Raw genomic sequence first — 25,317 nt, 5'->3', positions numbered from 1 at the left:
CACTATGCATCTACAGCTTGTAGATGACTTTTGTCTGTAACATACCAAATGCTTTCTCCTACTTGTTCTAAATTCAGACTTACAAATATAGACGCTGATGCTGAATCCTAGGCCCATTGAAGGCAGTGACAGAATTAATGCTGGTTTCAACAAGGTCAAAATTTTTCCTTTTTTAGAGAAACGAAATAAAATGAACTAACACAGCAGAAAAGAATGTTATAAAGAATGGCCTATTACTGCATTTTTATGAATTTAAAAGTTTAAACAAGTTACAACCCTAATATGAATTTATTTTCTATTACTAGAGATAACATTTTAAGTAGCTATAAAAAGCTTCCAAGCTTCCTGTTATCAATCACACAAATTAAATACCAGCAACCTGTATCAGCTGCCAATGCTGAATACACTATTCATGATCCCTGCTCCTTGTCTGAACACAAGCCTTACAAACTTAAGGTCAAGAGCTTTATCAGTCTGCTGGGGAAAAAGGTGCAGGGCTGTTTAAGGCTCCCTCATTCTCTTGGGCAAGGAGAGAAGGAACATCAGATGCAGATGATTCAGTTCAGACCCCGACCTCTGCAGACTCCAGTAGGATTACATGAATCATTCCTGCCGAGCCTGAGCTTTCCCTTCGTGCTCAGATTACTCACACCGCCAACCCCAGGATTAACATACAGCTCATTTCTTATGCATCAGACTTCGTGCTAATGACCTTTCTGGTAGGGAAGAAGCCTTTGCAACTTCTCAATATCAAACTAAGCAGCAGCAGAATTTCCCCTGAAGTGCACCTCAGTAAACCAGCGACCCAGTTAGATAAATTAGGAAGTTTGGCAGGAGCAAAACAACCAATGCTGTTGTTTATATCATGGTAGCCATCAAATTTCTTTATAAACCAGTAATCAGAGTTAATTACCAGAAAACATCCTCTAAGAAAAATTGGAAAACACATTTTAAATCCTGAAACTGACCACAAGCTTTCACTTGCCTTCAAAGAAAGGCTGCTGATGAAAGATTTAGGCACAACAATCACAAAATTCCCTTAGTCATCTAGAACACAAGAAGGAATAAAGATGGAACCATGATGCGCCTTATTGTACAAAGGTGTTTGACCAAGCCATGCAGCACTTGTACAAAGAAAGAAGCAGAGCAATTTTTTTCACAAGAATAGAACCAAGTCTCGTTTTATTTTATTCATCAGTAACAAGCTCAATATTTATGTCAGACTTCTAAATTATACAAACCTTTTGGCTATGGAGTTTAGCTGCGCCATCTTCAGGTAGTGGATATGGATCTGGTATCAGAGCTGGGAAGAAGGTAGTGCTGGTGACCTTGCAGTTCTGAGCAGTGTTTACACAAATAAATTGCTGCACACCCTAATGCAGGATCTCTGGGCACCTCCACCTGTGCTGCCTTAGCTGTGCTGTTTTCCAAGGAAGATGTAGAATTCCTCTATTATTTAGGAACACTTTGTACTCTAGGACCACCCTGTCCACGTATGTGTGGCAAACCTGTTTGTAGAGGCAAATACCTTCCACGCATTTTCCAGGATTGTGCAGAAGAAAGCTTAGAATAGTCTACATGTCATAGGAATAAGAAAAATTAAGAGCCCTGACAATTATTTTTCTGTCTTCTTTATAATTTGATTTTCTCACTTCTGCTCTAAATTATTGTTGTAATGGGTGCCAAGCCAAACAAACCCCAGGGCAGATGGTCTTATGTGCTTTGACAGTGTGCTTTGCCCTCCATAAGGTGCCATCTGCCTGTTTATCTTTTGTCAGCTCAACTAATCCTGGTTCTCTGAGAGACAAAAGAGGACAACTTTGCACATCACTGATTCTGCCTCTGTAGCCTGACCAACTCAGTTGAGAGTAAGAAATTTACCACATTCCATTTATTAGTGACAGAGGAACTTCTTAAGCTAATATCTTACCTTTCATTTATATGTAGATACAATCTACTAGCCTAGACACAAGTATGCAAGTGACATGTTAAAGCAGCTGTTTCCACAAATGATAAAGATAAATGAATGGCGTAACAGAACTTAGTAGACCTTTTGACTGTTAGGTAGCTAACAGTTTATTTAAGCAGCTTGCTGTCTGCAGGGGGCATCTACCCAAGTGGGATTTCTGCATCTTTGAGTGTGTTCATGGCTTTGGGCAAACAGGCCTTAGAGGCTTGTTACTTATATTTGGAGGCCATCTCCCTTACCTCTGGATTCAGCCTTCTGTCTGGAGACAGGAACTGATTATCCTCTCCAAGTGACTTGGAGGTTGCAAATAAAGGGTTTATCAGATTAACATTAGCAGCACTGACATTGTGATTTTAATCTGTCATGACAGTATGGAGTCATGGAAGCTGGAATTAGTTTTTGAAGGGACAAAAGTACCAGTCCATACCAGCAATGCCCATATAACTGTATCCAATGGATGAAATGCTCAGAAGGAATTCTTGCCCTTCCCTCTGTCACCTCCTATTTCCAAAGCAAGAGCTCTTGTGCTTGCAGTAACCCAGAGGGAAAATAGATCCAAGTGACAACAAGGTAGAGAGTCCTGCATGAGAACTGCAGTATTTTATTGCAGGACAAATAGCTCTTAACAATGTAGAAACTACAAATGAAGGCAGGTCACTTTTGATGTGGGTATGAGACATCCTAACAGCACCACTTTACATTACAACCCATCTTTCATCCCAAAATCCCTGTCCTAGCCAAGTCCTCACCACAACTGGCAGTGTTCCCTTCACTTTTCATCCAGGAACTTGACAAATTGAAGTTCTCTGTAGGAAGAGAGTTTTGAGTGGGAGGCTCAATAAGATCAGTAATCTCCAAAGTGGAGTGTGGAAAGAAAATATTCAATACAATTTTTTAAATTACAAAATAAAATATTAAATAGGCAGGGTTAAAAATAAAACCAGAAATTAAAAATATTATAATGTATTATAAAAAATATACTAGTACAGTGGAATATTGTATATAATTTATAAATTAGTAAATATGAATCTCTTAGAGCCCATGCTAAAATATTTAAATGATGGGGTACATGACAAAAAGGGTTTGGAGACTACTGAACTAGATTGTCTGAAGGGGGCCCCTTCCACTCAGAATTTCTGTAATACACATTGTATTTTGATATTCCATAAAACAATGTTTTATTAGTCCCATATTAATTTTCCATAGGTGTATATAATCAACAAGAACGTGTGGCTTTTACATTCCAGTTTCTACCTCAGACAATTTTTTGACATTAATAATACCTTGCATCAATCAGAAAATCTTTCAAACTGGAGCCAGTTTGCTGTAATTTCTTCTTGAGAGGAACCAGAACTATGTGGCAAACATGTTTGCACCCTTAGCTAAATGTTATGTTAACATAAAATACATTAAACACCTCTGGAGCTTAAAAGACATGCAAGTACATAAGATTTACTGCTGAAATTATAGAGTTAATGGAAGCTTTTTTATGATTACAAGTAATGCTACACAACCCTTAGACGGCATCACTTTTAGAGAGATCTTTTTGTCACAACTCAGATTTTGTGCAGGTGTGTCACAGTAAAGTGATTTTTTCAATACCATATATACAGATGATACTGTAATCAAACGAACAACTCCATTCTGCTGTGTAGCAGACTAGATTACATGTTATAAACAAGCAGTAAAAAGAAATAATTCTTATGACACTTCAAGTATTAATGAACAAGATTTTAATACAAAACAGTTTAGAGAAGGTCTTTAAAGTGGTCTTAACGTTTAAGATCCTAACTAGTACAAAACTGTGCTCTTTGAGCAGTTTGAAGTTAAATTCTATATAAAATACTGCTTTCACTCAAGGTATTCTTCGAAAGATGCCATAATATCTCTCTGCAAATTCACATCAATTATCCAAGCTGTCTGCAAGAAAGCAAACAAGTGTCTTTTCAGAGCAGTCCAACATTAATGAATACTATGCAGGTCAAATACTTAATGATTTCAGAGAAAAATATAAAGCATCTTCTCAAAAAATGTATATCTTCCCTGTTATGACAAGTTTGAGTGTGCATGTTGTTGAAGCCCTCAGAAAAGAGCTGAAGGAGGAAAGCTTCAGTTGAACTTATCTGAATCCAGCATGGTCTCACACTGGTACTCACAGTCCATTGTACCACACTATGAATTTTAAAAAAATGTTTAATCTAAAAAAGGTAACAATTAAAAAAACATTAATTACCGTTTCCAATAAACCCTTTAAAAAGGCTCAGGCCTGGTATTTCCCACCAGAACAGTATAACTAGCATTTTTGTTGACATGGAACACATTAAAGAGGATGGATAGCTTGCAACACTCAAGGTGTGAACTTATTTAGAGGGCAGGGACTCCTCTTCAGAATTTTATTTGACCACACAATTATTCTGAGCTTATAGGAGTACTAGGACCAATCAGATAGCTTTTCATATGATGTCACTTGAAGACGTACTTTGAGTTTCCTATTGCATTTTATGGACTAACTCTTCAGATAGTATAGTTCTGTTGTTTTCAATAATTCAGATCCTTTGAAATAAGGACCTGATGTAAGACTTGTTTATTCTCTAGTAAAGTTGGAAAAAAAATCATGTAGCAAGAGTCAGAAACTTACTGCTTCCTTCCTCCTGCGTTCTTGTTCCATTTTTCTAGCCAAGTTACGGTCTTGATCAAGGATATGTTGTTGAGCTTCAGGCAGTTTACTCTTAGGCATTTCTTTTTCAAGCTCACAGTCTGTCGCTGCCATGGCATCCAATCCTGTGCTTTCATGGCCCCTTTAAAACAGGAGAAGAAATCAGTATAGAATAAAAGGTTTTGGTTTTTTTCATAACAACCTGATAGAATTCTGCAAATAATTTAAATCAGTGCCTAGGACTTGAAGTGTGGTTCTCTTTCACATTGTTTCATAGTGACTTCCCTTCACAAGAGTTATGTGCACACAATTGTTGGGCTGTAATAGGTTCATGCTTCCTGTGTCCCATTTCTAACCTGTATGCATGTGGGATTTATAGATATGCTACACAAAATTTACATACATTTGCTTTGAAATTCTTTATTTTCTGTTACTTTCTTGGCCTGTGGTGTTTTTCTTCTACCTTTTTCTTCTTCAACTAGCTATGTGAGGTAGATTTCACTAACTTCTGAACCAGGAATATACTCTTAAGTCTCTCAAATGCTCTGATTATTAAAATAAACAATTCAATTTTTCTAATACAACCAGCAATGGGCAAGTGCAGGAGAATTTAGGAACTAGCTCAGATTTATTTTTCACAGGATGAAACAGGCAAGGAAAAAAACGCAGACTACTGAAGTGGGAAATATTGCAAACAGAGTTTCCAAAAGGTGGCAAACACACTCCAGGATTTTACTGCAATGCAGAAATTAGTAGCAGTCACTTATCTCATTAGCATGACCACAGACCTCAGGGCACTGCCTGAAGCAGGAACTGCAAACAACTAGGGAAGAATACTACAGCAGGGGCCTATTGAAGGTGCTTTTCTACAGCCATGCAAAGAATTCTGCTGTGTGAAGTGGTGCATGCTGGAACCCCTGTACAGCTACATTAACCCCATGCTCTCAAGACTTGACTATCCTGTACCCCCTTAGGAGAGCACTAAGATGAGGATATTCCTGGTTACAGGTATAGAAGATAGGACAAATGTGAACTCTGGTCATGAGTGCTCCAGTGGACCAAAACCCCTCACCTTAGTACTTCAAAAAACCCCAAACTCCCCTGCATCAATGCCCCCCCCCCCCCCCCCCAACAAACCACGCCTCCAAAACAAACAAAACAAAACAACACAACAATGAAAAACCAAAAAAACCACACACCAAATCCAGGAGCAAACTAAGAGCAACAACAAAGAAAGAAATCTGGGAAGTTTCTCTGACCACTGAAATAATACTGATTTGAAGGGAAAAAGCTGCTTTGTGCATTTTGGATGTGCAGTCTTGCTTAGCATGGTACAGGTCCCCAGTTTCACCTGACACATGGCAATTCCCTAATCCAAAGCCCTTGTTCCTGAATAACTAAGCCCCCAGTACCATACAGGCAAAAACCAGAATAACACTTACACTGAAGTGGTTACAAACTTCTTGTTTTCTTGTGGAAGATTTTGCAGCTCCCTCTCGGCTTGCACGAGAGGCCTTTTTGACTCCTGCACTTGCCCACTCCTCTTTAATACTGCATCCCTGAACTGATTGAAGCTCTCAGCAGATGCTTTTATTGGAGCCGGAAGCTTCATCGCTTTACACAGGCTGACCCAGGAATCTACAGTCTTCAATTCTGTATCCTGAAGTTATTAGGAAAAGGAAAACATAGAAGAGGAAAAAATACTCTGTAACTACATTGCCTGCTTAGTTCTGACATTAGCACAATGTTGTTTGACTGGCCTGTTGGAAATATCTACACCAAAATATGGAGGATATTAGTGCAAATACAGCAATCTGAGCAGATTTTGATGTACTTTCTCATTAACATTGTGAGTCTTTGGCAATACGCCAATAACTGTTGGCATTTGTAGCTATTGTGGCCGTTTAAGTCTACCTCTCCACTTTTTCATTTCAGAAAACATGCATTTGCAAAGCAGAGTTTACACAAGGTCCATTGACAAGGTTTTAATACAGAGAACATCCATCTAATTTCTATATGCAATCCTTACATAACAATAGTTTTGTATTAGGCTTGTAACTTTTGTTTGTTCCCCTGTGGCATTTTCTTCACAGCATAAACCAGAATAAAACCAGCATTCTTAAGAAATCCTTCTTCTAGTCAAAGCATGCGCTTATGAAGGAAATATATATTTTTGGAATTGAATTCAATATGTTACTTAATAGCTTTCTAAAAGCTAAGTGCCTAAAGAAAAGTCCTAGAAACATTTTAGTTATATACATTCTACATTACTCTTAATTTTGTTCCTGGATCAGTAAGGGAAAGCACACTAATAACTTGGATATCAGAACTAGATCAAGCAACACTAGTTCCTTCTTGAAATATTAAAAGTAGATGAAACATGCCATATTTTAATATGTCAGCATGGCACAATATATATATGTGTGTGTGTGTATGTATGTATCTTATATGCTTTACCTTCTGCAATGAAGAGAGTCCATAGATTTGTTTGGTTTTAGCACTAAAAATGAGATAAAGCTCTACAGATTTTACCCATGACAAAGGCCTATTGTACACTAAATATTCTAATCGTAAAAGAAGAGATTTTTAGAGAAGATCCCAGGTCAGGGAGTTATTCAACTCAGTAAATAAATTCAGCCTCTTCTTAAATAGAACTTGAGCACCACTTACCTTTCTTGGAAGAAGTTCAGACACTGGCTCTAGTGTGTTTTTATCACTAGATTTATCATTGGGTGTGCAATGACCTGATGGAAGAATAAAAAAAGCCTTTTCGATCATGTAAATTTTATAGACTATCCTTTCTCAAATTTAAATTATAAAACTTCAGTCATTCAAGGAATTGACTTAAAAGCTTACAGTACAGTTTATTATTTGGTTCATAATGACAGAAACTCTCCAAAACATTTCCTAAGCTTAAGTTGAACTGGACCACTTCTCTCCACTTTTGGGCAGGAAAGAGTATAGTTGGCTCAACTATAGATAAGAAATTAACTCCAGGTTAATTCTAGGAGAGGTCCCAGCAGAATGCTCAAAAGGTTTGGTCAGGAAGCCCCAACACAGCACTTTGCTACTTACTCACTTCCTCCCCTTCCCACTCAGCCCCCTTTCCTTTTGATTTCAGCATTAAGAGTACCTGATTGATCATGCAAACTCATTTCACCTAAAGCTTTCAACCCTATTTACTTTTCTTTTTAAAGCAGATAGGTCAGCCATCAAGGTTTAGTCCTTACATTTCCAGTAGTCTACCCATATACAAATACTCCATCCTGTTACCTTCCTTATTATTTGAGGGGAAAAAAAATCCTCCAACACTATTTTCAAACCAGCGATAAACAATGCATTTTATCTCATTCAGTCCTCTACTGTAGTTTGAGATGGTTCAGTATTTGGGTAAATGCTTAATAAAAACCTTAAGGTAATAAGTTGGCCTTTTTTTTTTTTTTTTTTTTTTTAATTATGCAAAGGATAAATTTTTGACTGTTTGAATCCAGAATTCTAGATTTTAAGTATCAAACCCTTGGCCAGTTTGTAATTAAAGGGGTTTTCAGAAAAACCTCACAGCCTCAAGACTTTGTAAGTGAAAATCCTTAGCTGAGGCCATGCACCAGTTCCAGCTGCTGTAAGTCTAAGCAAAATGAGGCAGTAGATGTATGGCTTGGTGTGTTAAGACTCAAAAATGAATAGAAATTCATGGAGAATTAAATCGCCATTTTTAGAATTGCTTTAATACACTGCAACTATTTAGCATTATTCTTTGTCAAAAAGAAGGAGTTCATCAGGCTCTGCCTTTTAATTTCTTCAAGTTTTCAGAAGCTTCTTCCCTCCCTATAGAGGTGTTCTAGAGGGCAAAGAGTAAAGGAGAAACCAAAACATATCGTGTCTGGTAATACTGGACACACAGAGCATGGCTGTTCAGTCAATTCTTTAGTTTGAAATATGTATGAAGTACAGAATGCAGCTTTCAGAGGGCCAGTGTTCTTGTAATAATTGCAAGTTTATTCCATAGTGAAAGTCTTTGACATTGATTTGCTGTCAGATCCTTGTCACCAAGAGCCAAATATAGTAACTCAAAATACACACAAAGTGCCCTGGGAAAAGAGCTCCAGCAGGAGCTGGAAGCTTCTTCCAGAAGCTTCAGCAGAAGACATTTCAAAGGCCAGTGAAGTTGAACAGATGGAAGCATCAATTCTCAGACTTCATGGAAGACTAGGTTACTTATCCCAAGTACTACATTTAGAAAACTAAATTCTTTAAACAAAAAGTAATTTTTAAATATATTTTAACACAGAACAAGAACCAAACATCTGTTTAATGTCACTTTTTTGTTGTTTTTAAGCAGCAAATCAAAAAGACCAAGGGCAAACTGCACACCCACCATGATCCTGCAAACAGATTAATATACAAGTGTTCAGCATGATATTTCTTTAAACCAGTTTCATATGCATTTTTAACTTTGCACCCCTGATAATGGTTCCAGTTTTTATTATGACATTACATACTTTGTTCTTGACTTATGGATATTAAATCAGCAGTTCTCATGCTGGTCTCGTTTTGAAGTTTATTTGATTTGTCTAGATGTCTTGTTTGCTCAATGTGTTTACTGCAGTCAGCACTGTCAACTTGGAAAATGGTGTTGGACACCTAGAAGAGAAGCTAGACTTCAAAATACATTCTTCATATTACTTGTGTTTAGCATATGTGAATTCTTATCATACAGCAACATGATTAAAGGTTTAGAAGCTTAGAGCAATAAATTCTTGCAGCTCTAGCTTCTGTAAACACCAGGGAAGAAATAGATTTCATTCATATGGCAACCAAAGCAAGTTCATACATTGAGACTCCAGATTTAGAATATGCACAGTTCAGCAATCCCAAGTGATGGAGTGGGTAGAACATGAGAAACTGATACAAGATCTTTAACCCTTAACATTGTACTGCAGAATAAAGTTGTCATAAAGGCAGGTGCTGCACTCTAGCTTGTGGATCAGGGTAAAGGGTAACTGTGATCTTCAGGGCAGTGGTATTCTTTTCTCTGTGCAAGATTACTCTGTGTAATAATATCTTGAACCAAGGACAGTGCTGCACAAACTTGACTCATAATTTGCATTCCCTGCTACCTTGGACAGTGGACACCAATAGGAAGGGGTGAGCTGCTTTTCATCCTCACTTGCAGGACACATTCTTGTGCTCATAAATTCAAGAGGCAGTTTCTATCCATTGCCAAAAAGAAAGCTTTTACAGCCTGATTAAAGCAACTAAATTTTCAACCACATTCAAAAAGATTATTAACCATCATAGGATGGAAGTGATCATGCTGCAGTTATATCAACTTCCTTTGCTCCACAGAGGCCCTTCTAACCAGGATAATCTCCAAGAACATATTAAGACAGAACTAAACAGTGATCAAATATTTTACAACCTCATCTAGACTCTGAAAGCCCCAGTTCCAATAGCTTTAGGAAAAGGCATGATAAAGCAACACTCTTTCCCAGTATAGCCTCTAGACCTTCAGTGTTGCTGAGTTTGTGAAATTGATATTTCTACAAAATCAAAACATGTATTATAATCTGCCTCTTTGTAAAGCTGTTGGTTTACAGGGTGGACTTTTAACCTGTAAGTGTGCAAGGGTTACTTAAGCTCAAGCTATAGCCCTGAAAAGAAATAAAATAAACAATATAGTACACTATAAATGTGATCAGCCAAGCTTTTCTTTTGTGTTGCAGCCAATAGGCAATGAAGTAATACCCTGTGTTAAAGGATAAGAATCACTTTATTATTGAAGTTCAGAAAACTTTCGTTGTAAACCTTAAATGGCCTTTATCACATCAAATTCAAGCATGAAGTATTATGTTACATCTTATTTAAAGGGTAAGAACATGGTTTACAGATGCTGTTTGAAATTAATTCATTGGAGAGAAGCACATATTCACCTCTGGAAGAACATTTCTGGAGTGGGTGACAGAAGACTGATTTGTCTTTGGAGTGCTCTGAGGAGTTCGCTGGTCTGGAGCATCATGCAGAGCAGGTACAGCTGAGATTTTACCTGAGAAAGAAGGCAGGGTATGATTTTTCCTCTATCATGCAAAATGCAGTCCTACATCTCAAAATTAGGTCACTGTTTAGATCTGTGGAGTAACTCAGTATGGAGATATGTATTCTAGCCACATGATTTAAGAGAGTTATTTTTAATTAGTTTTTAATTGATTTCTCAGTTAATCAGCTACCAGTTCATGCTGTCTTCTACTAAAATCTCAGAAGTGTCTAATTTATTAGACTTTTTGAAATGAGGGATGGAAAAGAATAGCTCCTTGGATCAAGTTCCTAAGCAACTACATGTATCTGATGTGTCTAGACAACAACAATCAGTTCAGAGAGCCTGTGGCACCAAGCCTTACATTCAGCTAATAGGCATTTCAGACATGAACTTGGGTAATTGGCCATGGGTTTAAGCACCTAATCCTGCCTTAAGGTGTTCAACACTTCCTGTCACTACAAGTCCATTAAGGTATCCTTTTCCATCTCATTGAAGGAAGCACGAACACCTCCTGTTTTTAATACTACTCTGCCCCACCACAAGTGTCCCAGTAAGGTGAAACCCTTAGCCAATCCTCAGTGCTATGCTTTAATTTACATCATGCTCTTTGGTAATCCATACCCTGCAAGAACTTTTTTCAGTTATCCACTTGCTAACCACCAAATTCCAAGATAAGCTGGTTGGGCAATACAAGCATCCTGACAACCCTTCTTTCCTCAGCAGTCAAGTGTAGCTATAAAGGTATTACCTGAGAGAGTCTGAGCATTTTGTTCTGATGGATTAAGCGATCTACACTGAAGCCTTTGCAGTGCATTGGGAGGTGGCTGCTGCAGTTCAGATGATCCATGATTTTGCAAGCTGCTAGTAAGAGAGGAGGGCTGTGCTTGCAGAACAGGAGTGCAGGGTATCCTCTGTAAACAAAGTGGTATTCTCTATAAAGAGACTGCAGTAGTTAATACAACCAAATGTTTTTAATAGCTATTTGATCATCTTTCCCCACCACTACCCATTTCCACTGTATTGGATTCAGCACCCCTTGTATTGTAATACTGATCCATCATTTTCTAAGCATTTTGATGACAAAAAGCCATGAGGTAAAGTGCACTCACTGCCTTGTTCTGACAGCTATAGAAAACCCCTGAGAACAAAATGTAATGTGAGGATTTCAAGTATGATGTTTGTTGCTACTCAGAAGGTCAGTAAGGGGCTGTTACAACTGACCAAGCTGAAGCTCATTTCCTGGATCCTATTTCTTCGAGTCTATTGCTGTCATTCTGTCACTGCAGAGGCTGCAGCTCTTAAGCAAAAAAAAGGGTGTTGTATAATTCCTTCCCTGAATCTTTGCTTATGAAGATGCAGAAGGAACAGCTGAATAATAAATTTGCAGCCTAGTTTCCTGTGCTTTAAGGGAAAGTCAGTCTATTGCAGGAAGAATGAAGGTTTGGCTGTGATTTTGCTTTGAAATTCAAGGTCTCTGTCTCTGGTAGCTTTAAGGGAAATTGTTAAAGGCAGCTAAGCTTGACAAGAAATAACACCCACTGTATAATACAGGAATAGAGCAAGTCAACCTAAGAGGCATTAAAAATTACTTCTAGATAAAACTGCTATTGGTTCTAAAAATACCATTACAATAAGCAACCTTATAAAGTATCCTGAAAATAAGTGGCATATTTGTACAATTTATTTATTTTCAGGTGTAGAGGTGAGGTTAATAGATTAAAAACATTTAAGTGGGGCTTACGCTGTTAGGTCAATTCTCTACACAGAGAGTGATTTGGAGAGTATTTGGCTTTTTTGGGGTTTCATTATTTCCTGATAAAGGTGCATCATTTCTATTACCACTGTATGTTAAATTTTAACAAAGTTATTTGTGCAATAACACAAATTCTGTAATTTTGTAATAATTTATTTGTTTAGGGCAAAATTATTATATCCATTCCAGCCAAGTTTACCTTAGACTTTTCCACAGAAGCTGGACAGTTCTGCCTGACTCCAGTCTGTTTTGAACAGATTTCTGTAACTGTAAATACAGTGAGGTGAGAAGAAAAAAAGGAGATGGAAAAAACAAAATCAGTCATTCACATATGTTTCATTATTCACACATACAAGGTGTGAGTTGAAGTTCCACCTAGAGTCAAACCTCACAGTGAAAGAAACATTATCTTGAATATTTTGACTTGAGCTCGATGTGTTTAGAGAACTTCTCCCAGATATAAAAAGAGACTACAAAGATTCTTGCAGGATCAAGGTCTTCATTACCATTGATTCACTGTGTTTGCTCCTCCCCACCCTGCAGAGAATTGAGCAACCCTCTCACCTTATACCTCATCTGGAGATCTACACTGTAAACCTCCAGTTTGGCAGATCTATTCTGTCCTAGAAAACGAAAGAGTTCTGTGTACAGAGAAACATCATTCAGTGTTCTGATGCTGTAATATTGAAACAGTTTAAGCACCAGGGTGGATTTTGGCTCTACAGTTAATGCTGTGGGCACTTTTGTTGCTCAGGTCACCCTTCATGCTGCAGACCAGAAGATGAAAATGAAGTGAATCACACTTTCAAAAAGAGATCAAAGCTACAAGAGTAAGCTATAGACTGATAGTCAGGTGTCCAAATTAGATACAAAGACCTTTTGCTGGTTTATTTTGGTCCCTAAAGATTTTCACTGGTAAGTTGAATTGATGTAATGGGGTTTGGTTGTTTTGTGTTACCTGGAATCTCAATATTAAGGCTTTCATTTAATTTCAGAGCATTGGAATTGAGCCTTCAAAATGGAGCAAACCAAACCAAAGATAATTCAAATCCTTACTAACCATGTGGAACAGTAGATGGTAAGAGAGAAGCTATTTTGCCTACACAAACACAAAAATAAGCTTTCTAACCTGATTCAGAGTCACTGCTATCTGAGGAGCTAGAATCACTGCTAGTGCTGCTGTCAGAATCTGAGGAGCTGCTGCTGCTGTCACTCAGTCTGCTTGGCCCCGTGCTTGACTCAGCATTGTTTTCAACTGCAGGAGAAAAAGAAAAACAATCAGAAAAACCTGCAATGGATCATTCTCCATATACAGGACTATGAGCAGCCTTGTTAGGTCTATTCTCCCACGTAAGGGTTCATTTTATTTCACTTCCTTGTCTACTGTCCATTTAGCAGTGGACTTGAAAACAAAAGCTTCCCTCTAGAGAGGAGGGGAGTGGGATTTGCCAGTAGCAAGCCATTTGAATGAATGAAAAATCCAAGGAGAAGCTGTAGCCACAAAATTTACAATTACAAAGTCAATTAAAACTGTACAGACTTAAAACAAAATTCAAGCAATTTCCCCCCATAAGCTTTCCTGTGGTTAAGAGCCTGTTTCTGTGCATGTTGCTGCTGCCAGACTTGCCTGCAGAGTTCTTTATCTACAGCCAGCTCTTCTTTCCCTAGCCATGTGCATTCTCAAATTGCCATCTTTTGCCACCTCCCCACCATCTGACTATTTTGCATCTGCAGGGTTGATTTAACTCAGCTCATAATGATTTTGCAGTCAAATCTTTTTCAAAGACTTTGCTCTGTGGAAGCTTTGAAAATGAGAAGTTACATGGATACCTGTTTCCCTGGACACAAGCTCAAATTTAGCTCTTGTAAACAAACCAGATACCAGTTGTAAAGATTTCCTAGCCAGCTTCTTCCCTCTCCTCACAACATATATAGTTCATAATTTATTTCATCTGCTTCTTTAAGCTTTTCTTTGTAGGATATTTTCAAGCCATTATGTTTACCAGATAGGAAGATTTAACTGAGCTAACGCTGGATACAAGTGTCCCTGCGTCTTCCAGAGCTGCTTCTATCATTTCAGCTAACTGATTTTACATAGGAGCTAAATAGATAACCAGTGGAGGGCAATAATAGCACTCACTATTTTAATGAGGAACAGCTTGACTTATAATAGCAGCATCAGCTGCATTGATCCATTTTCAGCCCCTGATGAGAACCATCAGTAAGTGTACAGCTCAAGTATGCACTGAATTTCTGCCTTTGATCTTGAAATACATTATTGCCTGAAAAACTGAATTCTCCTATGACACTTCCTTAAGTCTAAGATAACACAGCACACCTGTCACTGTTACACAAGCTTTGTTAGCATTCAGTGACACTGCCACATAACAAGTCTTACTAGAATTGGTTATTCTTGCGACCCTAAATCACAGAAAATTAATTGCAAACAAATAGACTGTGGGACCCTCCACACTCCCCACCATGTTTTCGTATATTACTATAAGGGAATTGTTCAGTGTCCCTTAATTTCTGAAACTGTTACCACCTTTACCTATAATAAAGTATTAGGTGCAGGAATAAGGAAGCTGCTTTAGACAGAACAGATAACTGACGAAATTTGCTGCTGTGACTCCAGCTCACTCAGCATAGAATCTTTAGACTAGCAGTGGGAAGCTTAAGACTCCAACTATTCTGAGGAGAAAGTCCCCAGATACCTAATAGGACTAAAGCCCAAGGGAAGAATTCCACTCTAAGCTATTTCCATTGTGAATGAGAAAGAGCCACGTTACTCTTGAAGCTCTCCTTCTTTGTGTTTAGTTGACCATTGACATCCAGTAGTCTCTTCTCTAGCTCTTGTTTCCTCTCAAAATTAAGTTCTTCTTTTGACTTTGTTGGTTTTTTAGCTGCATGTGAAAGAGAAGTTAACAGGAAAGCAATCCACAAAGCAAATCTAATGGGCTCCTTAGAACACCATTTATGCTACATACCCTGCTTGCTTTGTTTCTTCCTCAAACAGGTTGCTACATATTTCTCTAGTTCTCTGAGCGTTGAAGCATTTAAAGTTTCAAAGTCTATTTCTATCTCATCAGGGTTAGAGTTCCTCAGTGCAGGTTCTCTTGACTGTATTATATGGACTACTTTCCCAAGCTTGTCTCCAGGCAGTTTATTTATGTCCAAACTCAACTGTCTCTTTTCATCATAATTCATAGGTTTGGCACCATCTTCATCTTCTGACTTCTGTGCCAACACGGCTTGCTGCATGGTTTTCTTTGATTGACTGCAGGAAAAAAGTATACTGCAGTAACAGCAGTTTAAAATAATTTTACACCCACACAAGTTCCCCACACTTACATGTTTAAAGACAGCTTTTCTTTAGATTTCTTCATGTATTTCAGATTTTTCTTCTTTTGAGTCAAGCTTTTTATTTCAGCTTTTCCCTTGTTCTTTCTTTTCTCACTTTTAACTTTCCCTTTTTTCTTTTCTGGTCTAGATAAGCATTCTTTGGTCAAAACCCACAACTGCTGATGAAGAGCTTCAAGCTATCATAAACAAAACCAAAAAATCCAAAATGCTGATAATCTTAGGTAATGTAGGAAGAACAATAAATTGGTCCTAGATATCACACGAAATTTATGGCAGCTGAGTGGATATTTATAGGACGTCTGCTTTGCAAACGAGATTTATTTTACAAACATTTTACTATATTGTATCTTAGTCATAGATGATGCATCTAGAAGATGTAGGAATATTTATTTTATGCAGACATTTCTAACAGCATGTACCTTTTAGTATTCTGTCAGGAATACACAAACACCCCCTCCTCCCCCCAAAAAAAGAAGAAAAAAAAAAAAAATCACTCTATGGGTTTCCAGTAGCATCTCTAATTTCAGGAATTTGGGATGCATGTAAATGCCTAATTAGGTTATATTTCTACAGCATTGCTGAATTAGGCAAGTGGGACTGGGCTCATGCATCTTATTTTGCAATATAAACTGGCTAGTTGCGGCATACTAAGAATTTTGGAGAAAAGCTTAACACAACTTTGTTTAAGCCTCAGGAACTGGAAGACGGTCAGACAATGAGATTAAAAATCAGACACACTGAAATACCTCACTACTGTAAAAGTTGGCCTGTATGCTTACATTTGTCCTTCTGCCTACATTCATAAATTGATGATGCTAATCTGACAAGGACCAAAAACTGTCCTTCATTTGACTAACAGAACAAATGCTAATTTTTCCCAGAGTTTATAGATTCAGCAGCAACAGGTTAAAAAGTTATGTTCAAGCAGCACCAACACCCACCCCACTCCAAATGTGAAGCACAGCTTTGCTTCACTGGTTAGCATGAGATACCTTCTTTTCTCTCTCACACTGCACTTTCTGGAGAAGTAATTAATGACTTGTTTTTGTGTGGCTCAGAAGAGACTGAGGGTAAGAACAATGCTCTTTGACTACGTGAAAGAAATGATCCTGTTGGAAGAATATGCTACTAAGCTACAGGTGGAGTGCCTGGAGGTTCTCATACCACAGGAACAGTTTTATTTTTTAACAAGTTTGAGAGTCCTCTGAAGAAGTGATAGGCAAGAGTAGAAGAACAATTGCTCACTTTGTAGTTGTTGAGGTGCTATTCACTTAACATTTGGCAGCACTTCCAAAGAGGATTAAAGCTCTGTATTAAAAATACAAGTTACTAGAATCTTTTAAAAACTGATTTTTGTTGCTAAGCCTTGGAATAGACCATTGAAAGTGGCATTATCAGAGAGATCTTAAGTCACACACATTACTAATGCTTACTTGCTCCTGAAGCTTTTTGAGGTGCACTTTTCTCTCTTCTTCAGAGTCTTCAGATGATTTTTCTTCTGAAGAGTTATTACTACTTTCACTGGAATAAGCTTCTGTCGTTTCTCTCACAGGCTGTGGCAGGCGATCACTTGCAACAGGTTCATCAGGAATTTTAGCAAAGTGCATTTCAAAAACATCCTGAAGAGTCAGGTTTGGGAACAGCATATTTTTCAGATTTCTATAAGAGTTATGCAGCTACTACTTATTAAACTACACAGCAACATAGTAGTTCAGGAATATTAGTAGATTCTACATCAGGGTATGAGATGAACTATTCTTTTTCAAGTCTGACTTAAAAGATAACTCACCTGAAGTTTTCTTGCCATAGCAACTATTTCATGGTCTGAAGAATTATGTTTGTAGCAGTTCATGAACATTAATCTAACATCTGTAGCAAATTCTTGTATATCATTATATTCTAAGTTATCCATTTTCTTCTAGAGGAAAAGAAAATTAAGGCATTTAGTAGACAGCATCACCATGAACTAGCAGAAAGAAAGGAAGAACAAGAATTTTAACATTTATATGCTGGTTCAGCTTGTATCAAGACAATAAATATTATAAGAACAATAAATATTATAAGAAATACTATAGAAATACTTGTGTCTCATTTCAACATTGTCTCTTTAACAAAGTAACATTTTTTTCCCTCTTTTAAACAGATTTAATTGTAATTGCTGGAAGGACTTCTGTACTAGTTTTAGCACTTGGCCAAAACAACGTTTGAGTGGTTTTATTTGGTTCTGAACCGAGCATCTGTTTTTGATTCTATGCATGGTACTTGCACAAAGCTTATTCCATAATAGCTGGAGTCAAACTAATAGACTAGAAATTGGGAAATAACTTTTGTATTGTGCAAGTCAGCTTTCAAGATAATTCAGTAAGCTATTAAAATTGAACATTTCCCAAAAAGTGGAGCTTAACTGGGCTAATACACCCAGTGTTCACAGAGCACTGTCCACATATCTATATCTAGAATGGTTCCTTTCCACTAAAAAAGGTGAAATATGCCACACAAACGTCCAGTGTAGAAGTTCTAGGGCACTTCACCAAGAATGTTGAGATTGAGGGAATAGTAGAAGTTGATAGAATTGCATTTTGTTTATAGGGCATTAACAAAAGCATTGTGTGTACAGAGATATTTAACATGTGGCATGCTTGGAAGGGCTTCATAGAGACCATCATTCCCTCACTATCTATATTAGCTTTTTCAGCAGTTAGGTAGATTAGCTTCTATGTGTCACAAGGAGACACAGAAGACTTTCTCCAGTGACCTTGGCTAAGTCTGAGAAATAGAAATGTATCTGATTTCTAAGCCCATTATGTCTTTCATAGGAGAAGCAGCTTTCATGACACCTTTTCAGCTAACACATTTTAAACCTTGTAATTACACAAATTCTCCAGAAATATACTTACTTTAATGGTTCCTAGGTCTGTAGGACATCTGGCAATAGCTTGATTCACACCAGTGGAAGAAGATGCCACATCTACAGGTTTTATGAAAGGCCATGCATATGCTGCATGTTTCTTTGAAAACATTTCTTTAAGTATTGCATTACAATGTTTTAGTTGGTCTGACAACTGAATCTTTTTAACAATTCCAGGTGGCTGTTGAGAATCTGAAAAGGATTTCTTCAGAAGCTTATTTGTTACCATACATTCATTTTCACCTCTATATGCTTTAACAGCTTTTCTTTCACTAAACATTGCAGAAGATTCACCACTTGCTGTGACTATTGAAGTAGTAGGAGTTGTAGTGTCAGCCTTCCTTTTCACACCTTTTTTTGCCTAAAAAAAAAGAAAAAAAATATGTAAGTGTCCAGAACAGCAAGAGAACAGTCAGTTTTAGATTATTCTCTTGTGTAAGTGTGTAGTCCCAAAAAACGTGTCAGAACTTTTACTGCTATTGAAGTCAGAGCAGAATGCAGCAATTCCACAAGCTTAGACTAAAAACATACAACATATTACAAGACCAGCACACCAAGCTCCATCTTAGATGTAAAGGAAAGAAGCAGATGTACTGTAGGTCAGGCTGTGGTCAGATTTTAGCCATTTGTGAAGATTCCAGGAAGCTGGCAGGTTACGAAATTACGTGCAAGTTGACAGCCACAGGAAGAGGGAAAACTACTGCAACTGCATTTCAGGCCTGGTTGAGGGCCTTATGTAGATTGTTTATCTTGGTTTTTCTTTAACTTGTGTAGTATTTGGTTTGGAAGCCATATAATGTATGCTTTGTCATCAGTGTTCAGATTCTACGTGAGTGAAGTGTAAATCCACACTATAGGAGAGCCTGGCAAAAGTGCCTATTCCTCATCGGAAGAGCAAAACTAAAACTAAGTCAATACAGGAGTGTTTTTCAGATGCTCACATAAAACTCAGATTGAAGTAACAAGAATTTTCTTTTGTGACCCACAAACACCTTCCAGGCTAGTTACACAGTGTTTAAGCAAACATGCTAATTTTTAAAGAATCAAGCATTCTATTTACATAAAAACTGTGAGATATTATTAAATAGAACTTAGAGCTTTATTTTAGTACCAAACCCATTATCCTCAAGGTGAAGCCTGCAGAAGTGTATGTAGTAATACACTTCAAGAATGATCATCTTAAACTTAATTTTGTTTCTTTGAGAACATTTTAAAACCACATTTATAAGAAAAGATGTGCCAAACAATCATCCCAATTTCTGTTTAGTTTCTAGAATTAGTACTGGCCAGTTATTTAGCAGAGACATAGAAAATTCATTGGAGATCTCTTACTATCTTTTATTATAATAAAAGTTTCAAAAACGTATTTCAAAAAATAAGCATGGCTCCTAGAGTTTTGCCATCAATGCTTGAAGGAATAATTTCAATATTTTCCTTTCTGAAAGTTATTTGAGGAAACTTACTTTTGTTATAGAGACTGCAGCTGGCATTAAAGCAGTCAGCTGAGCTGCAGACAAAGGAGCCAGTGTAACCTGCTGTCGCCCTTGAGTCATCACTGGAGGCTGCTCACGGCTTTCAGCTTGTTTCTCATTTGTGCTTTTTTCATTTGAAGTCCCAGGGTTGGGCTGCCACATTTCTGGTTGTTTTAATACAGGACAGTTTTAGGAGTTAGGTCTTAAATGTTTCAGTTAGTTTCTTTCATGGTCAAATTAACCAGCTGTCAACATAACCACTCTTCTATACAGGAATGCCAGAAATAAATGCAAACAAGAGTGTTTGTTACTTACAGCAACATTGGTATCCTCTTCTACTCGCACCATTAATGCTTCAACTAGAGTATCATGCCAAGTTACACTTTATTTGGTTTCAAGAAAGTGTGGATTAACTTCAGACCAAAGATTAAAGAGGCATCATACTACACTCTGTATATTGTAAAAAATGTTCTTGCCAACGAAAGTATCAAGTTCTTTTCTACAAAGACCAAGCAGCAAAGAGTGCAGACTGAATCATGTAGGTTCAGGTATCCTAAGTATAGTTAATACCTGAATATATTGCTTAACAACATTACAGATCTCTTCTACTGAGATCTGAGAACAGTTTAGACCAATGTTTTTCTGTGTTTGGTTTGGCTGATTAGATAATTCATGCCTTTTTCGGCTGTTACTCTGTTTAGTTTCCACAGATGTTCACACCTATTAGTTTATATAACACAATGCTGAGCAGCATGACAATCTCTGAATTGGAAGTCAGTTCCTTTTCTAAAAAATATAAACCCTTTAAATTTCTTTAAAAATAAAATTCTTCTCAAGTCTTATAGCAGTATTGTTGTTTGACTGATTGTTCTGGTAAAAGTAGAGAACACCCAAACTGTTTCAGGGTTGACTTGTGACAAAGAGAATTTTCTTTTTCCAGTTTTGCTTGCTTAATATATTACAAATTCAGCAAGTAATACAGGCCTTACCTTCTGTCTTCTTTCCTTTTCTCCTTCCTTTATTGAGACTCACTAGTCTTTCTTCTGGTGGCATATGGGCTATTTTCTGCACAAACACTTTTTCTAGTTCTTCAGCCATAAATACAATGTCATCACCTGGCTGCAAAATAGTCAGTGCCATTCAGTAAAGGAGGGGCTGCAGTAATGGGAGCTAGCTCATAAAACAACCAGGCTAGAGAGTCTTGCCTCAACAGATTGAATAAAGCCACCAGTACCAGAGAGGTCTAGAAATCATTGCCATCCCTGTCCCTGCAACTCACTTTAAAGCAAATTACTTCACCATTGAAATACTCTCTCTCACTGGCCCACTGAAAAATCCTCCTTTACCTCTGCATACTCTTACAGCAAAGGCCAAAGTGGGCAGATCTGCAACTCCCTTATTTACCCCTGTGTTCTGAAGAAGCTGTTGAAGTTCAAAGATATTAAAACACAGCCAATGAATATCCAAGCACAGGGAGATGCTCACATTTCATTATGTTAAACTTGTTGAAGGAACAGAGCATGGCTAGAGCATTGCTAGCCTTGGACTTGTACAGCAGTAACATAGTGCTTGCTGTTCATGAGCTCTGCAGCTAAACCCCAGAGATTTTGGATGTGGAGTCCTTGAGGAGAAAAAACTATGCACTCAGTTGTTGGAACAGCAAGCAAGACTTCTCTTATGTGTCCTCAGTCAATCCTAGCAAAAAAATCTCCCCAACATTTCAGAGAAAACAGTTTCGAAATAATAATGAAAATGTTGACTAAATTACTGTGTGTTCTAATAACCATATACTTGTTTTAGAGTTGTTTGTATCGTTCAATAGAATCAGTTACTGGTAAGAGTTGGTGTCTCACATACCTTGTTGTACATGTAGCAGTTCCAGAACATAGTTTTAAAGTCTTCAATACATTCTGCAGCTCTCGTGTAGTAGTTGTGTTCCAGACGCTTTTTTATGGTGCCCAAGTCCATAGGCTTTTTTATGATAGTGTAATAGTCCTGTGGTATAGAAAGACTAAGTCACTGAACATATCTTAATACTAGGACATGAAGATTTTTACACATTCAGTTATGAAAGCCAAACTGCAAGAGAGAATTTAATTACATTAGAAGCAGCATTTTATTTAAAGGAAAACCTTCCCTTATAGTCATAGGCACCAAAAATGTAGGTGTTCAGGAAATCTTCACCTTATATTTTGTCCTTGTTCTTCCATGTAACATATATCATACAAAGCCCCAAAGAATATTTATTTCAATAGGCTCCAGAGCTCTACTGGTAGTAGTACTTATTAAAAGTATATGCAGTTCTCATTTGTTATGTCAAAGCCATTTACACGAAGCAGCACTCCAGTTTACAGAACAGAGGAAAAAGACCACAAGCTTCAGCAAAGTCTCAGTCACTAACAAAAAGAAGCTGCCAAGTTTTCACAATTGCTGTCCAAATACTTTATATCCCTGGCCATATTGGCTCTCCTCTTAGGGTAGGCCTAGCAAAGAAGTAGCAATATGACTGAAGGGCAGCTGGAATGGGAACTGTCATAATTATTTTAGTAGCATAGCTAAAACTTTGGGAGTGAGACCATGAGGCTGTTTCCCTGACAGTGCATTGAAGAAACTGGAATGGAAGTATCCCCACTATGTTCACATATATATTGTAACATTTACATAGTAATTGTACAAAGTATCTACTTTTAGAGTGTTCTATAGCTATCCTAACCATCTGTGTTGATGAAATAGAAAAGCTAAATACATCAGAGTGCCGGCTATTTAATTTATCAAAACAAAAATGCAATTAATAATTAAGTATTGCCCATTCTGCATCTTCTAACATTTGGAGGAGAAATGCAAAGGGGGAAAATACTTTTATTGTCCTTCCCATGGAGCCAGACATCTGCTTGTTACTGCGCAATGGCTGAACTAATACACACTCTGAGAAGTCAAGAGGCTGCCTTAGAAATCCAGAGAGGCAGAACTGGCCTGAAGCCAGCTGCAAATGTTGCCACAACTCTGATGGAATGCCCCTTAATATTAACCTTAACTGACAGCTACTTCCAAGAAGGAGAAAGGGTAAGAAAAGACACAGAGAGCTAGTCACTTTGACTGTGCTTTTGTATGAACTGACCAAATGAGTTTATCACAAGAAACAGCCAGAGATAAAGGCTTTTGTCTGCTCTAAACAGAACCAGTGAATTTGTGGAATTAGTCTTGAAAATTTGTGAGAAATAAATATCGATACTTAAGGTCTGAGAGGGGAAGAAAAGAAAATAATCCAAGGGAATATATAATGGTTTTATTTAACACCATTCTACTTATCTACCAAGAGCAGTATCTGAAATCTGAAATACCATTGTGCAAATCAACTATGTTTTCATTTGACTAAAAAACATCCAAAACTGGAGTCTAAAAATACCTGGATGAAAAGTATGTGTCACAAGACATTATAGTAATGTACTTTGTTATAATTAAATTGTAGCATAAATAGCATGCACACAGCAGAACAGAAAACAAATTTAAGCATCATATCTTCTATTTCATGGAAAGATGCTCTTCTACTATGGTATGATGATAACTATAGCTTTTTTATTTCCCTATTTTTGCAGGGAGATTTATTTCCTTTAGAAACTTCAGAGCAAAATTATTTGAAATTGGCAAATACTATAGGTGTAATGACTTCTCTGCAACAAAATGGTTCCAGGTTTGCCTGTTTACTTCAGGGTCAATCAGATCTGATTTTTCATCAGAAAGTATTTGACATTAAGGCTGCCTAATATTAAAAAAATACTCAAGGGCAAAAGAAAATACTCAGCATACACAGTGTTAACAAATATGTCTAAACTAGAAGACAAATCTGAACACCAATATACAGAAGCTCTAAGAGGCCTGTTTAAGCATTATTATACCTCAGAAATACTGATTTTCTAGTTTCAGATCAGAAAAATGAGCAAAAATGCAGCATTTCTCTAGAAAGAAGACATTTCTTGTAGACTTGGATTAATGACAGCACTTCAATAGCAAAAATAGTCTTTCATAATCTGTTGCATTACAAAAAAAAAAAAACCTGTTTAACATTAAATCAGATAATTTACATAATAATACCCCAGTTCCAAAACGGTTCTTACAGGCAGATTCAGTGCTGCTGCATCTACAGGTTGGTGAAACGGCCAGGAAAAGTTGTGTCTCCACATGGCTCTCATGACCACCCTCTGTAAGTACTGAAGTTGGTTTGTTTGACATCCAATACTTTTGTTATTTATGTATTCTGGTGGAGGAGGGTTAATAATAATGGAATGGTGCTGGCTTTGAACAGACATCTTTAGCGAGTTTGTACAGCCACTTGCTCAAAGATCATTACACATTTAACCTGAAGGGAACAAAACAGAAATATTCAGTCAAGATAACTAGATTTAATGCTGTTTATTGTTCACTTCTGTTTGTAGAACATCAATACTGTAACTACAGGCATACCTTTGTGTTCTAAGCAAGACATTGACTTTAAAGTGCATATTAGGACCTACTGTACCCCTAGAGTCTAGGGGTATATACTAGCTTTCTCCTAAAAAAATATGATAGCCTGCTTTTCATAAGAGAATGAAGTATTTAATGAGGTGTGAAAAAGGTAATAAGGTAGATATCTACTGTAATCAGCACATTGCTAGGACAGTACAGAAGGCCCACTCTTGCAACAACTGTAGCATCCTAGCAGATATTGCTGATCATACATCTTATATTTTCATTTGTTTATTTCACCATTCAAAGCATACCTTTTCTGAGCTTCTGAAGCCTACACCTTAGCTAATAAGAGTGAATACTATTTGCACCACCACATATCATTAGCTGACTGCTAATCCTTTCACTGAAGTAACTATCTTAAAAGGGAAAGATGCAGATACACACAGGATTTGCCTCTCCCATAACTGGCCAGCATTACAAGAAAAGTTCTGAGGTAGTTTTAAGTGCCTCATAACCCAGCCATGCCCATCATACACTCTTTTCCACTATTAGCATACACAATCATTTTTTTCTGCCAAAACCCCCATCTAGATGATATCAAGTCCAAACTGTTCAACTTCCCCATCCAAAGCTCCAAGGCTAGAAATGGAAGGCAAGAGCAAAGGAGTACAATTTGAGCTTAGCAAAAATTCTTACAGCAACCAGCAGATAAATAA

The 25,317-nt window shown here is 37.4% G+C and overlaps 1 protein-coding gene across 1 annotated transcript; it reads right to left on the bottom strand.

Moving 5' to 3' along the window:
* Positions 1–3,820: 3,820 nt before the first annotated feature.
* On the bottom strand, positions 3,821–24,462 carry BRDT (bromodomain testis associated; the record flags this gene model as incomplete). Its single annotated transcript, XM_083867155.1, has 19 exons — positions 3,821–3,889; positions 4,608–4,767; positions 6,068–6,285; positions 7,296–7,369; positions 9,125–9,266; positions 10,556–10,668; positions 11,408–11,570; positions 12,612–12,679; positions 13,542–13,667; positions 15,202–15,315; positions 15,400–15,689; positions 15,764–15,951; positions 17,209–17,394; positions 17,565–17,693; positions 18,673–19,044; positions 20,147–20,319; positions 21,145–21,274; positions 22,013–22,150; positions 24,271–24,462. 19 exons carry the CDS (start codon positions 24,460–24,462, stop codon positions 3,821–3,823), a joined length of 3,045 nt encoding a protein of 1,014 aa, XP_083723281.1.
* Between the last annotated feature and the right edge of the window lie 855 nt (positions 24,463–25,317).

This window comes from Zosterops lateralis (assembly GCF_965231275.1).
Source record: "Zosterops lateralis genome assembly, chromosome: 9".
NCBI classification, from domain to species: domain Eukaryota; kingdom Metazoa; phylum Chordata; class Aves; order Passeriformes; family Zosteropidae; genus Zosterops; species Zosterops lateralis.
This window is presented reverse-complemented; position numbering and strand designations above follow the sequence as displayed.